The 15961-nt window shown below is 34.6% G+C and overlaps 3 protein-coding genes across 6 annotated transcripts; 2 read left to right on the top strand and 1 right to left on the bottom strand.

Moving 5' to 3' along the window:
• Positions 1–1327: 1327 nt before the first annotated feature.
• LOC132195200 (E3 ubiquitin-protein ligase RING1) lies at positions 1328–2944 on the bottom strand. Of its 3 annotated transcripts, none has more exons than XM_059617042.1 (3): positions 2806–2944; positions 1865–2743; positions 1328–1676 (listed from the first exon to the last, which is right to left on the bottom strand). In XM_059617042.1, exons 2-3 carry the CDS (start codon positions 2730–2732, stop codon positions 1465–1467), a joined length of 1080 nt encoding a protein of 359 aa, XP_059473025.1. In that variant the 5' UTR covers positions 2733–2743; positions 2806–2944; the 3' UTR covers positions 1328–1464. The 3 variants fall into 3 exon arrangements, with proteins under 3 accessions (XP_059473025.1, XP_059473033.1, XP_059473016.1); XM_059617050.1 differs by having other exon boundaries at positions 2795–2927; XM_059617033.1 differs by having other exon boundaries at positions 1865–2868.
• A 17-nt stretch (positions 2945–2961) lies between these two features.
• Positions 2962–10486, top strand: LOC132195186 (transcription factor E4F1-like). 2 transcript variants are annotated; one of them, XM_059617021.1, is made up of 15 exons: positions 2962–3141; positions 3211–3397; positions 3450–3597; positions 3648–3746; positions 3811–3940; positions 3998–4261; positions 4319–4578; positions 4631–4741; positions 4793–4867; positions 4921–5020; positions 5076–5293; positions 5351–5498; positions 9614–9727; positions 9834–9944; positions 10399–10468. In XM_059617021.1, exons 1-14 carry the CDS (start codon positions 3090–3092, stop codon positions 9938–9940), a joined length of 2013 nt encoding a protein of 670 aa, XP_059473004.1. In that variant the 5' UTR covers positions 2962–3089; the 3' UTR covers positions 9941–9944; positions 10399–10468. The 2 variants fall into 2 exon arrangements, with proteins under 2 accessions (XP_059473004.1, XP_059472995.1); XM_059617012.1 differs by having other exon boundaries at positions 9834–10486.
• A 1052-nt stretch (positions 10487–11538) lies between these two features.
• Positions 11539–12814, top strand: LOC132195215 (uncharacterized). Its single transcript, XM_059617063.1, has 2 exons — positions 11539–12061; positions 12675–12814. Exons 1-2 carry the CDS (start codon positions 11632–11634, stop codon positions 12680–12682), a joined length of 438 nt encoding a protein of 145 aa, XP_059473046.1. The 5' UTR covers positions 11539–11631; the 3' UTR covers positions 12683–12814.
• Positions 12815–15961: the final 3147 nt, after the last annotated feature.

The following is a 15961-nucleotide window of genomic DNA, read 5'->3' on the forward strand; positions in this document are numbered from 1 at the left end:
TTTTCGTTTTACTTTTACAGTACGCATATTTGAGATTTTTGGTTTTGAAGAGGAGCTGTGATAATGTCATTTTAATTTATTCTAACGCACACACATAGATACACGAAGCAAATGAAGCCATCAGCAGCTAGTTGGTCGACAGAATTCTCTGCTTGAGAGCCGTAAAAACGTTTAATAAGTTATGGTGAGGCCGCGCGGCGCGCAAGAAGAGGAGCGGTTCCTACAAGTCATTTTATTTACGACCAAACTGACCGAATGTTTTTCCAAGGGAGTGACGCCAAGTAATGCGGGCAGTCTCATCAAAAAAGGCTCTTCTGCTACACTTCTGATCAGTAAAATGATGAATAAAAAGATATTCCACGCCTTTCCATCTTTCTTGTGTTGGGGAACTCACGTCAGATAGCCAAACCAGCGATCCAGCCACCGACGATATTTTTATATTAATAAATTATTTACTTTATATGCCTGGAGCAAAAGGTAGAATTTCAAAAATTCAAAACATCAAGTTTTCCTCAGTGAAAAAATTAATGTAAGTATAGTGGTTATTGAGCCGCGCCAGCCTCTGCTGTGCAATTATGTCCTGAGGAACAGAAGTTCATAATAGTTTTTTTTTATAAATTGAATGCAAACAATTTGATGTAACAATTAGACAAATTAATAAACAGCAATAAAAATGAAAGTAACTCAGCGTAAAAAATCAAAAGTATAAATATGAAAAGTAAAAATACTGAAAAATTTGAACATAAAAATTCTAAATACAGTAGATTTTGAATTCAGCCAAAATGCAAAATCGCACAAGATTTTGCATTATTGGAGAATATTACAATTTCTCTAAACATTTCTTTATAAAATGAAAACCTTTCAATTCGTGAGCCTCTGAGATGCTGGCAGGTGTAGGTGTAACTTCGTTTCACGTAGGCCTAGACACCCCTGCAAATTAGGCAGCTTCTTGACAGGAATGTCTTGCGGGTTGCATAACCTTGATACTTTGGGGGGGGGGGCCATGGTGCATGTTTGCTTTCTCCAAATGGAAGGCACTAATTTTATTGTAACATTTAAAACACTAAAATTATTAAAAACCTATAAAAACGATTGCCTGCCCCATCTAAAATGTAACAAAAATTAGATAGAACTTTTTATTCATAATCATCAAATTTTATCTCCTGAACCTCTCAAAATAAATGGTATGAAAAATTAAGCAAATAATTTCTGCGCATGTTAACTAAAAATTTAGAAATACTATGGTGTTGTTAGGCTTTTCACTCCATAAAATTATTTCCTATTCAGTAACCCATAATTGAATAATTTCGAAATGAGACAATTCATAGACTTTTTATGTATTTTAGTGTATTTAAGTATCAAAAAATCAAGCAGCTCTCATTTTTCAAACCTTAATTGCTAGGACCATTACATACAACAATATTTTATATTCACAATATTTCAGATCATACATTTTCACATAATCTATGAATCTTTCCACGAGTAAAACATTTCCAGAGGGTCCTTGACCTTCCAGAAGCGCTCGATGACTTGACTCAGGGTCTGGTTTCCACTCAGGACAACATATTGACCAGGTGATGGTGAAATGTAGATGCAGAAGTTGATGAGACTCTCCTTGGGTCCCGAGTGCAGGTCGATAGCAATTCTCATGGCCAAGTACTTGCTCAAGTGGTCCACTAAAAAAATTGAAATATTTCAATTATTTTTTCAAAATAAATTTTTTGGTATTTAATAATAGAAAAAATTAAAATATTCAATTCTCGAAGAGTTGCAATGACAAAAATTCAGATCAATTTTTAATTATTATGTTATAATAAAATTCTAATAAAATAATTAAATTGATTAATTGTGATTAAAAATTTACCAGTAGCATTTGCAGTGGTTTTCAAGAACCGTATTGAGTTCTCCTTGAGGGACTTCACTGCCGCGTTATTGGGCATTTCCGTTGGGTGCGGTTTGAAGACCAGCTCAATTTCGTTGGACGACTGGTCGGACGAATTCTCTCCCTCGCCAGTGGACTCATGGCCCATATCAGATCCAGAGTCGTCTGACGACATGACTTTCAGCTTCTTTGGTTTGTTTTGTTGCTGATTGGGCTGCTGTTGTTGCTGTTGTTGTAGCTGCTGCTGCTGCTGTCCGGAGGAGGACGCAGGGACTGGGCTGGGGGCGTGGCTGGAGCTCCCGTGGGCCTCTGACGGGGGGTTGGGCGTGGAGGGCGCCGTGCCCGTCGGAGTCGAACTGGTGGTGTCCGCCTCGTTGCCCTTTGGACGACGCAGAGGCCGGTTCTGGTTCTGCAGCTTGATGCTTTCAGATATGTTGCTCATCAGAGCCGCCTGGCTGTGGCTCTTGTTCAGTTTGGCCATGACCCTCTCCTGGTGGGCCTCGTACTCGTCCCTGCTGGGGTAGATTTTCTGGATGAGCGAGTCGAAGTTGGGGTCTGGACGCAGAGAGCGCTTGGACACCAGTTTTTTGCGGCAGGTCGGACACTCTTTGTTTCCGGAGCGCAGGGCCGTGATTATGCAGTCCGAGCAGAATCGGTGCAGACATTCCTTCGTGGTCATCGTCTTCTTCAGCATGTCCAGGCAAATCGGACACATCAATTCGCTGTGCAGACTGCGCGGGGACACGGCAATTTCCGAGTTGTCGGTGACCGGATTCTGCGGCGTCCGATGCAGTTCGTACAGGGACAGCTCCCATGTCTTTGTCAGTCCTGCGGCGTCGCTCGCAGACATCTTGGCAGCGTCTGCTCGGACAAAATTGGTTATTTGTTTACTAATTGAGTTCGGCTTCTGACAGGACGCTCACTGTAAAGTTATCAATCGCAAGTCCACGGCCACTCCAGCGCTTCAAGCTTCAGCCAGTTCAGCTCAGCCATCATCCTCTATTTTGATTTGAGCAAATTTCTCATTCCTCGTTCCGATCCGAGTGCGAGGAGGTGCATTTTCTTAGGGGCGTGGCATGTAAAAGGGGAGTGGGAAATTCGAAATTTAGCTGAGGAAGTGAAAAACAATAACAAACCTTGTTATTTTCAATCATTTTTCATTACTGAACGATTTCGATTTGTTGTAATTCACGAAAGTTTAATAATAATGGCAGAAGCTCAATTGATCTCACCAAGCGAAAATTTTAATCATCATTCTGGTAAAGTTTTGAATGTTTTTGTTACATACATTTTTATCACTCTTGTATGTATTTTACGTTTTCTTATAGAACTGCTCGGCTTTGCTAAAAATCCTTATGACAAGAACATGGAATTTACGTACGATTTCTATCGCTGCGGATGCTGCTCCAGAGAGTACGATCAGCTTGAAGATTTAATCATTCATAAGATAAATGAAGAGAGCTGCAGTCTTGTCCTTCTACCGTCTCCCAAATTGAGTGGGATTCAAATTCCTAGGTAAAATTATTACTTTGGCTTGATATGATTGAATTTCATGTACATGTTTCAGATTTATACAAGACACAAATTTGGTTTCAAAAGAATCTGTTGAGCCATTGCTCAATGATGCTCCGTGTAGCCAAGATGAACCTGAGGTTGTTTCATCAAAGGACGAGACTCAGCAAAACTTGAGGAACGAGAGAAGCTTCAGCTTAAAGGTTAAATTTGTCACATTCAATAAATATTCATTGAATTATAATGTCAATAGGTGGACGGAATATGTGACGAAAGCCTCAATTTTCTACATGCACTTCCCGGCACAAAAACTAGGAGCGAGTGCAAAATTTGTGGAAATTCATACAGAGATGTAAGCTTCTGCCATATTATTTATTCCTTTATTCGAACATTCTATTTAATTAAATTTCACACAGGCAACCATCCTGAAGACCCACATCGCAACTGTGCATTCCGTTGGCAAACCTTATGCTTGTGATTTTGAACATTGCCCTTTTGCTTGCAAAACCAAAGCCTCTTTGGAACGTCACATACGTAGACATACAGGTATAACAATTTTGCTTGTTCACATCTATGAAGCATCTTCAATTTTATTTATGTTAGGAGAGAGACCATTTGTGTGCGAAAGTTGTGGAAGATCTTTCCGTGAATCTGGAACCTTAGCCCGACATGTGAAGTCGAGAGTGCCCTGCACCAGAAAGTCAGACAACGCTCTTCCGAGGTACGGCAAACCTAGTTTGTCTAGAGCAAGGAGTCCACAGATAGTGCAAGCAAAGCCTGTAGAAATTGTTGTCCCAAAAGACTGCGATGCCCCGTCGAAAGAAATTTTAGAGTGTATGGAAGAAGGAGCCAAAATTACACTCTCTGGTATGAATCATCTTAAAAATAAATGGTAAATTTTTTATAAACATTATTAAATGACAGAAGACACTCTTGATTCCTTGAAGAAGGATGCCTCACAATCCTTGATCCAGCTTCTAGAATCATCATACCCAAAAGCCATGAGTGCTGAAAACTATGCTTTGCAACACCCGATAATTGAGCATCAAGTTGAAGAGGTCGATCTGCAAGTTTTGAGCAAAGTTAAGGAAACTGTTGAAGAACAAATTTCAACGCACAATTTTTATTGCCTCGTATGCAGTACAAAATCTCAAAATGCAAATGAGTTATCTCAGCATCTCCAGGTTGGTTAAATTGTTTTTAATTTGTAAAAAACTTATGCCTTTTTTTTAATAGCAACATTTAGAGGATTACAAGTTTCGGTGTGAAAAGTGCTATTACGTTGATAAATACTGTGACGGCCTCTCCAAACATTCAAAGGATTTCCATAGCAAACAAAGCTCTAAGGTAAGGGTTTAATAGCACAGAAGTAAAATTAAAGGACTTTTCCTGTTCCAGATAATTTTGCCAACAGACTGGTCTGAAGTGGCCTCAACACAGTTGATTTTACTGCATGATGCTTTGGATGAAAAAGTGAAATTTTATCTTATGAAACGTGTTCTAATTCTTAATATCATTTGTCTCAGGTTTCAGGGCAAAAAGCAGGAAGCTACAATCGATGCCATGTTTGTTTGAAGAAGTTCAGCCACAAGTCATATTTTCGCTTACACATGAACAGCCACACTGGTACAGAGACTACAAAATGATTTAAAAAATCAGATTTAAAATGTTATTTCAAAAGGCGGCGCCCAATTTGAATGTGATGTATGCAAAAGGACCTTCATCAACAAGGACTCCCTCCAGAAGCACTTGGTGTCACATTCATCTAAAAGATCGTTCCAGTGCCAAAAGTGTGCTAGAACTTTTAAGCGACTGAGTCATTTGAAGGATCACATGCGAACCCACAATGATTTGAAGCCTTACATCTGTAAGACATGCAACAGAAGCTTCAAGTGGCAGGTAAAAGGCTCAAATAAGTTTCTTTTCCTTATTTCAAATACAAACTCTTGTTTTTAGTGTGTTCTCAAGGTTCACGAAACCACTCACAGTCGAGATTGCTTTTTCGGCTGTGAAACTTGTGGGAAGCAATTGAGAAACAAGAGCTCACTTATTCGACATTCGAAGCGGCATAAAGGGGTTGGAAAGAAATCAAGCACATCAACAGGTAGGCTGGAAATTTTCAGTTTTTATAATTTTATGGGTTTCCGAGATGGCAATTATTAGCGTTCCGAGACAGCCTAAGATGGCCGTCGGCAATCTCTGAAGCCCTATAATAGGCGTTTTTAGAGACGGCTCTAGACGGCGGGAAATTAAAATATTAATTGAAATTGCAATTTAAACACAATTTTATTATGATCAATTTGTTATTCAATTTTTTTAAATAATCTAACTCTATTTATTAAAATTGTATCATCTGTATTAAAATATTTTTTAATTTCGCTTAAATTCCAACTAAAAAATTTGAATCAAAGGTTTAACATGTTCCAAATTTTGCAAGGGTTAAAATAATTGTTTAAATAAATTCAAAATATAAGAAATAATTATAAATTTGGTCCAACCCATTTAATTGCAATTGTATGCGCGTTAATCACATTTGAGGAGGATGCTCAACGCTGCGAATCGCTGTAAATCAACCTAGCCCCCAGAGATAAGGATATTATCCTTCTCTGTTGGCCACCTCACTCACGACATGGTGCAACATTGATTCTTACATGCAATCATATATATTATACATATTTGTATAATAAAAAAGTATTTAATATTTTGCTAATGGGTGCTGATGGCTTTTCTCTCCCGTCATCTTGTGTCGTAATGATTGAACATCCTTTTGTCGTAATATTATGCCAAACCCAGCCTCGAAATTATTATTATAATTGATGCCGATTCACATTACTGGCAGAGAATTTTAGCGTGTCTTGCATAAACAATGAAGGAACCGGGAAAATGAAAGTTTCTTTATTCGGCGCGACCATAGACTAATAATAGTTGCTGGCTGATGCTGCTGACAATGAAAATGTATCCTATAATAGATGGCACTGCTTAATAGATGAAAATTCCACTGTGCCCTGAGATGCACCTTGAGTCTCTCATAGTATTCCCACATCCATGAAAGTGTTTTCTGCTCCGATTATTTCTTTGCGGTTGAATTATTTTCTCTGATCAAATAACTAATACAGATGTTTCAAAATTTAATTTTCTTCAATAATTTTATAACGACTTGCTTTATTAAAAAAAAACTTGGAACTGGACGCGTTGAGGTTTTTATTTTAATAAAATTTAAATTCTATTTTTTAATTTATAATTAATTATCAATGTGGTATTAAATCCCATCATAACAAATCAGCGCAGTATCAAAGATACTTGCGATGCAGCAATACCGTTTGTGACCTTTTTCGTGACTTCGCTCTTTCACCTTTTGCCGAAAGTGTCCCCCCGGGAGATAATGGGAGAATGATGGAGCTACCACAAAGATGCTTTCGAAAAACGTGATGTTAAAAAAGCATTCTGCGTGTCTCCGTTGACTGGAACTCATAAAACACGAGGAAAAGCGGCATGCTCATCGCATCTATTATACCTGAGCAGTCAAATTCCCTTTATCTTTTGTGCAATGCATATTGTATGTGATACAACACGTGCGTGTTATTAGTTCTGAACCGCGGCCGCAGGCATTAGTGAGAGGCTCAAAAAACCTAACTCTGTATATTATTGTAAAAATAATTTGTGAATTAATGGACAATTTAATAACCTTTTTTCCGTACCTTTTTAACAATGTTTTTATTTTTGTCTCATTTTTTTGTGTTTTATTCTGTGAAAACTTGAACGGTAACAAATATTTTAAAAGGTATTTTTTTTAAGCTTGAAAAATTGTTTTAGTACTTTGCACATCACAACTCAACTCCTCACATTATTTGGGTTGTAGTGAATCTTGAACACCTGCCAATCCCGCATTTTTCACACAACAGCAGAGACTCTTTATTTCAATTCATTTATTCTCTCGCAACAAGTCAAACAGAAAATTAAAAAATCACATTGGGAGAGAATTGGCAGCCAGCTCTAGTAAACAACTTACTAAAACTCATAGGCTCAATTTGGAAGCAAAAGTGTTTCCAACTTAAACCTACTCGCCGAACTGGAGCCGAACTTTGAGCACAAACGGCTGCAATGTGTGCTCACGTGCTTAATATTTATGCACCTGTCTTTTTTTTTAAAAAAATTGCGCCTCGAAGTCCCGTTCTCAAAATTAAGTTATAAATGTTTATCCAAGAATGAACTAATTTTAAGATTAATTTTTCCGAGCAGTATCAGCAATTAATAAACAAAATGGTCAGTCACATCAGTATTGGTGTAGAAAAAAACTTATGTTAATAAATTATAAAAATCATAAACAGAACTGGTTTTTCTAACTAACTTGCAAATACGGAGTCAAAAGAAAGGAGCAAATTATTAAATCAGGTCACTATTATTTTGCTTCATTATAATTTTAAATCGCGGAACAAAACAAAAATATCAAGCAGAGGACAGTGAGTTTCACCAATTTATATTTCACAACAAATTTTGAATGAAAAAAAGGAAATAAACATTGCAAACTCTTTAGCCTGTACTGCACTTTTGGGTTATAAGTTAGTCAATGCTCCGCGGTCACATTTTTATCAGCATTATTAGAGCTTTGCTCGGCTGGTGCTGGAGTCAGTACACCATTCTAAAAAAAGACCAAGTAAGATATTTCCTGAAAAAACATACAATTCATTGTTCCTGTTTGGGGCGTTTTCAGCATTTGAAGTTCAATGCCTGTAATGAACAGGAAAGAAAACTTCTGTGCGCTGGTTTTTCTTCAGCAGTTTTTTACTTCACTAAAATAAAATTCTAATATTTAAATGTCAAATTGGACGTTGAATATTAAAAGTTTATTGGCTTCTCCTCCTATCCAAAGCCCTCAAATTGGAATGAAAAGAGGTCAGTGTTGGTGCGATTGTGATTTTTATCAGAAAATATGATTCAGAATTTTACATTGCAACCAGCAGTGCAATCCAAGAGGCAGCTAAAAAGTCTATGCAATCAGTTTGATTGACATTTATTGCGCGAGTTTGAGTAATTCTTAAAAAATAATAGCCTGTTGCTATTTATTCAAGTTTTGTGCTCATTACCAACATTAGCTGCATGCCTTCCTCAACTCGTAAATTTCTTTAATAAAATATATGTGATCAGCAAATAAAATATTCATCTAATATTTTTTTCGCACATCAATGTTCAATATTTCAAATGTGAACATTTTGCAATTTTGAGATAATTATAGAGAATTGAATATATTTATTATTTAAATAATATTTAAAGTGTAGCGCAAACTTTCTGGCAAAATAAATTAAAATAAGTGTGTAAATCTGTTTCAAAGGGAAATTATTTTCTTGTTTAAAAAAAAAAATAGAATATTATATAATTAATTAATACTGATATTAACAAAAAATCCTAGTAAAAAACCATTTTGAGCTGAATTTGCATTTAAAGATATTTAAAATTTGGAAAAATATCATATTTTATGACGTTTCAAAATTAAAAAAGGTCAATATCAATCTGCTGACTCAGCTGACTCATCTCAGTTGTGCTAAACAAGCTGAAATCATCTAGAGCTGTTAAGATCAGAAGCTAAAAACACCATCCAACATTATCCTATTCTGACCCTTCTTTAATTTAGAGTTGAGTTATATTATTGCCATGATATATGATTGAAGGCAGTTGGAGGAACATAACAATAAGTATTAAGATGATAATCATTAAATTACTTTGGTTGGTAACTGGTCTAAAATGAAATATTTAATGCCGCGCTCTCAATTTAATAATATTTATATTAGCAAGAAATTAAATTAAGGGAAACATAATTCGTGTCCGTAATTGAATTCTTTGCCATGGCATCATTGACTTTTTGTTCTACAATTTTATAATAAAATCTGTAAATTTCTAATTGAGTTTTTTTCCATAGCCCTTAGTTGATAATTATTGTTGAAATAAAGTCCGGTGGAGATGAGCAATTTTTTTCTAGGGTCAGGCCAAGACAAGGTCTTGTAGGCCTGTGCCCTTTTTAGTGGCGCAGAAGGCGCCACTCAATTTTGTCTTTTTTAATTTTGATTAATGATTGATTCTGCATGCCACAGAAAATCCCTGCTCTACTAGTTTCGGATTTTATTTCAACAAAAATGCCCACCTCGAGTGCCAAAAGGTTGCACAACAACAACTTCAAGAACCTAAACAGAAACTTTATAATTATTGTTGCAATTTTTGTTTCAGGAGCTGGGATTGTTGAGGTAACGCCGTCTGCCTTTGAGCAGAAAAGTGACGAAAATGAAGCAAAAACAGCCGCAGCCAACATATCTTCTATTCAAAACCAGACTGAAAGTCCAAGTGAGTAGTTTTTGTGTGTAATATTATAATATTGTAATAATAAAAAATTGACTACATAGTGTGATTTTTTTAATACAATTTTTTTTTGCGTTTTTATGTGTTACAGATCAACACACGTATTTCCTTGTGTTAGATGAGAACGCTCTAGTCCTAGGAGATGGGGCGTGCATGCTAGAAAACAGCATGATCCAACCAGAGGACATGCTTGAATGAAAAGGTAAGAAAAATTTGCTTCTGCAAATGAAATATTTCCAATATGTTTACAAACAAAGAAATAATTCAAAGCAAATTAAAAATTTAAAGAAATAAAGAAAAAAAATCTTTTTAAAATATTTTTAATTTATTTGAAATTCAATTATATTATCTTCTAGTTATCAGTTTACTTTTACAACAGTAAGCTCTTTCAACAACAAAGTGAATAAATTATTTTGAGCCATTTTTAAGACCATTAAATTATTTTCCTTTGTAAAGGGTTGCAGCAAAAATGTATTAATTTTGTAAAAATCAAAATAAGACAGAAGATTTATATATTCTGTCATTTAGTTTTTATATATCAACTATGTATGTACACGAGGAAATCAATATTAGAGATGATTATAATATCAGCTTCATATTATTGTGACAAACTTATCAGCATGTCATTATTTTCATGTTATGCCCTATGCTTTTAGCTTGGCCGCGAGTCCAAGAGATAAAAGCTTAATGTGCTTGTTTGTAACAACAATAAAAATTGGAAACTAATAAAAATAATATTGTTGTACTTTTTACGATCAGTGTTTGGTTTGATCATTTATTAATTTTACATATTATAAAATGCAATTATGATATTCTTTCTATAATTTAAATGAAACCGTAATTCAAATCTTATTTGCGCCAAGAGATTGTCTATAATATTTTGTACTTACTTAAATTATTTGATTTTTACCCCTGAATTATTCCTCATTTTTTGGTCATTGCTGTCATATAAGTGATGATAGTTAATAGTTTTAATGGGTAGAGCTAGTAAGTGAAACTTAACAGCGTAGCACACAATATCAATTATGATAATATTTTATTCCAAGTTAAAACAATCAATTTTATACTAAATGGTTTTTTTTTTGTCATCAATATAAAATTATTTGGTTGAAGATAAATTCAGTATTTATTGAGTATTTATCTTCAAAATGATTTTAGATCAATATTATCTGTTAAATAAATTTTTAAATACATTATATTCTATTACATTCTTTCATCAAATATATGAAAATGATAAGTAAAAAATATATTTTTGCCAAGACTTTAAGACAAGTTGCAATTAAAAAAAATGTTTTTCATATTATTACCATATTCGCGACATCCTGATATCAATCGACTTGCCCAGTTCACTGACGCGAATGACAGCCCTACAATTGACGTCGTCTCCTCTCTTCGTGTCTACTTTTTGGATGCAAGTGCAAATGTGACCTGCTGCCAAGAAATCTTTCCTGAAACACGTATTTCTATTTCCTGACCTGATTTACAGAACCAAAACCTCAAAATCTGAAACTTGACCAGGACGTCCGGACTCTGCCGGAATAAAACTTCAAGATTTTACGTCGTATGATCTTTAAAAATACTTAAAAACATAGATATTATTGTATTGTGTAATAATGAGTGAGTATTTGAGTAGTTATTCATTATTTTAACCTTAAAATTAAAAAAAATTCAAAATCGCCAAAAATTGCGCAATTCTTTTATTATACAAATCAAACGAAATGATAGCTAGATATTATGACAATGGGTGGACCTACTCTGATAAGAAACTGCTTTTGTCTTGTGAAGTATGAGCATCTCATCCACTTGTGCTTTTGTCTTTGCTTGGTGAAAACCTGTCTTTTTGAAAATCCACCAATTTGTATACTCTTCCAGCGTGACAACGGGGCGAGATGGCAGATCGTCGCGAAATATACAAAAGAGTGGGTTCTAAGAAATTACAGGAATGGCACGATAATAAACTTTTGGAGTTTTCGGAAAATGAGGATTTGTCCAAAGCCTTTAAGTCTTACGTGTCAGAAAAAATCCATAAGGATGTTGCAGAAGTATGGGACCTGCTGCGAATCGGCACAATTGCCGAAAATAACCATTCAGCAGGCCAGCAAGAGGCGAGGAAGAAGGCGCTGGATATTCTAAAGGAGTTGGATAAGAATAATGAACTGGAGAGACTGCAAATGGAAGCTGTGAAGCTGAACCTCGAGAAAAATAATGTTGCCTTGAAAACAGTATTTGACAGTTTGAACAAAGACCTTACTCCTCGCCCTGCGGATGATTTCAGATTGGAAATGAAATCATTCGGTACTGTTCAGAGCTCGAATAGAGGCAAGTATTGCAAAAATTATGTGTATCAGATTTATCACAATTAGATGTCTTTAATTTTTATAGCATCCTGTTATTGTCCCAACCCAATTGATTCAAAGCTATTTTTTGGCGCAAGTTTAATTTTAATTATGATTAATATGGCTATAAATCACTATAAAGCGACAATAGATTGTGAATGCAAGCACTGCATTAATAAGTGCTCACAATACCATATTCTAGAATGTAATGAACGGAAACTAAGCCTCAGAGAGGCTGCAAAAATAAAAATTAACGAACTTTGTATTTTGCAAATAATTGTCTAAACAAGCTTAATTGTAAAACTTGTTTTAGGAAGACGAATTAGCTCTCTTTAGACACCCGTTGTACACCTAGTTGTGTTCAATAATACTCTTTCTATATTAGTAAAAGAACGTACAGATTTTAAAAATGAACTGATCAGATAGATTTTTAACTTTTCCTTACATCGATGTTAGGACAAGTTAAAATTTAGCGTAATATCCATAATATTTTATTTTCTGTTTTTATCTAGACATTGAAAATACTACTACGCAGCAATACAAAATGTTCATATTTTGCTTATTGTTAATGAACTTCAACGCACACTTTGTTGCAGGGAATTAGAAGAAAAACAAGTAAAACCCTGATGTAATGCTGATGGACTTCACCCGAACCAACAATTGATGACTTGATGCGATTTTTCTGCGATTCATTTACCTTGTCAAATTACAAGGAAAATAAAAAGCATTAAAATTACGTGTTTTTGTTTTGTTTTGGATCGAATCAATATTTTTAGAAAAATTGAACCAGACTTAACCTCGATGAAAAAAATTAAGGACGGTTAAATGGGCATTTTGAAACAAAAATTGCAGAATCCCTATCACCAGCTTTAAGTGTCTGGCAGAAATTTAGTATGAAGTTAACTGGCCCAGTAGCTAAAAGTGAATTTCTGCAGTTTTTTTTTTTATCAAAATTTCTCAATATTTTTTTTATTATCCTATAATTTCCTCTCCATAGTAATTTGCATGAACACAAGAAACTTTGTTCAAAGTAGCAGCGCAATCCACCTTTTTGGATCAGTTGTCCTTCATTGGTTAGAAAAGTCCAGCCGGTTACATTTTTCCATGAGTACTTGAGTGATAACGTTTAATTTTTAGTTTTTATCATTGATATATAACATACAACTGTCTGATACAATAATAATAGTCTTATCGTTTTGTGGCAGGCGTCTTTAAACCAATTTTATTTGTCAGCACACGCTTAAACCGACCCCAAAAGACAATTATTGGATTTTCCTTTTATTCAAAGAATATATATAAAAAAAAAATATAAATAAATCATATTCATACTGCGTGAATATTTTAAATACATATATATTTTCCAGCCATAAAAATACAATGTTGTATACAAATTTGAAAATTTTAAATATGCGCAGTCATACAAATATTTTCTTTTCAATATTTTTCAACATTGTAATTTGAATTAATATTGGTCAATTATTTATTCAATGCTCATTTCTCATAGGTCATAGGGCAAAGCTAAAAATTAAGCAGTCCGATTTTTATTTTGAAAAATTAAGAATGACACAAGAAGAAAATCCTAGTTTTTCTACCGCCATTTGCCTTTTGTCAGCTATTATTATTATTGTTTATTCTTCACAAATCTCAGAAAAATCTTCAGAAGGAAAGAAAATTACAAAATTTGAAGAAACGGCAACACCTCTGGCAAACAGGTTGCTTAAACGCGGGGCCTCAAAAGGGGTGCGCGCCGAGATATGGTCTGCAAGCCAAGTGCGTCCTTTATCTTTTTCATTTTTTCAACAAGGTTTTAATGATAAAAGCCGCTTTCAATTTTTCATGAAATCCATGTCACCAAGTTCATTTCAGATATTCTTCTTACTTCTTAGTTTCATTGTGTCGAGATGTGTGGTTTTTTGGGTCTCTGTCGTAAAAACGTTTGAAGATTTCAAAATTTATTTCAATTAATTATGTCATACTTCTTGCTTTTTTTTTATCTTGATAATATTTTGCAATACGGTCAATACTGACTGAATTGTTCCAAGAACTCAGTTATTGTTCGTCTTATCTTAAGCGTCATTTTAACTAATTGTGTCATTGCCTTCATCAATGACATATTTATATAGCCAAATTAAAATTTGTATCCGATTTTACTTGCTTCAAAGGACACCCAAAGTAAAAAAGCAGGTGGATTTTATTCAAGATACATTTTATTTCCTCTCATACTAGTGCCAAACAAAGCGTGCGAACATTTATTATATTATATTATCGCGTCCCTTAATTCCCAGCGTATATTGAGCAGAATTGCGCCGAAGAAAAATTTCATAGGTGCCACAGTCAAGCGAGAGCGCAAAATAGTTGTGTGCACTGCGCAAAGACTACAAACTCACTTTTACTCCCAATAAACTACAGGCAAAAATCTCTTAATAACTGAAAAGTTATTTTAAAATTTTGGTGCTTCTCATGGTTAACTGAAATAATTTTATATTCCTTAAAAAATGGATCAAATAGTTAATTTTAAGGGAAGTTTTGAACACAGAACTAATAAAGTGTATCGTTTAACTTTCCCATCCCATTAAAATTATAACGCATTACACCGTACACAAATCCTGAAACGTTTTCTTTTTTTAAAACCTTCAGATATTATCTTATTATCTGATGACATGAATAAAACTCTATCTACATTATATTTTGCCTTTATTTTATCTTAAAAGTACACAGTTTTAATCACGCATACACAAACACTATGAAGGTGGCAAACAATACAGTATACATTAATATTATTAATTCCATCATGAAGTTCATTAAGTTGCAGGTCTGCATCATCTGCACCTTTTCGTACGGGGATCAAAGATCATGTCAGACCTATGGCAGTATCTCCTTCTTGTCGCATCTCTTATCACTCCATGCTTATTTTGAAATAATATAGGTATAGGTAGCCTTGCAGCAAATCCTAAAAGGACGGTTGAAAGACACAAACAAATCAATAGCAGATACTTTGAATTCATGATTATTGCTAGCGGTCTCACTCTATTCTCGGGAGTAACAAATTGCTGTTTCAATTTATAATATATGTTTATACAGAAACAGAAACTGATGGGCGATGGCCTTTGCGAGGGATGTGTGATTGCTGGGGGAGGGGGGATATTATTTATTGTATAAAAAGGAAATTGTCACCACTTGTTGTTTACTTCACCAAATAATGAGAAGAGTTTATTTCACTGAAGATAAAATTTTTTTAAAACTGTGATATTAAACTATAATAAAAGGATTTTAATTGTGAGTGTAAAAATCAATTTGCTCCCATCATACATTGCTCCAATATTTAATCAAACTATCAACATTATCGTTCGCCTCACTTACACTTATTCAACAATAGTAAAATACGTAAAATACATAATTATTATACGCACTTTGTTACTTCACTCCAAATTCTCAGCTTTTTTATTTATTATTATTGTTGATGTCTATTCTTCACAAATCAAGTCAAATTTATTATAATAATTTTATGTGTGTAAAATTATTTTTTCCACTTTCTCAAATTCATGACCAATACCGTCATTATACCAACTGACGGGTTTCAAAGAGTAATGCACAATTTGCTTTATTTCATTATTCATTAGACTAATGAGCAACGACTGAAACATTAATAAGCGGCATTAAGATCTCTTTTTCTGCGTCGATCTCGTCGATCTATCTTATCTCTGGGGCTAATAGTAAGTCAAAAAGCAGGCGGATTTTATTCAAGACACATTTTATTTCCTCTCCTGTGCCAAACGAAGCGTGCGAACATGCATTATAAAACGCGTCCCTTCCCAAGCGTCTTTGACTTTAATGCATTGCGCGGAGGAAAAATTTCGGAGGTGCCGCAGTCAAGCGAGCGACG

Source organism: Neocloeon triangulifer, unplaced genomic scaffold (genome assembly GCF_031216515.1).
Source record: "Neocloeon triangulifer isolate White Clay Creek 2 clone unplaced genomic scaffold, ASM3121651v1 ptg000001l, whole genome shotgun sequence".
Lineage (NCBI taxonomy): Eukaryota > Metazoa > Arthropoda > Insecta > Ephemeroptera > Baetidae > Neocloeon > Neocloeon triangulifer.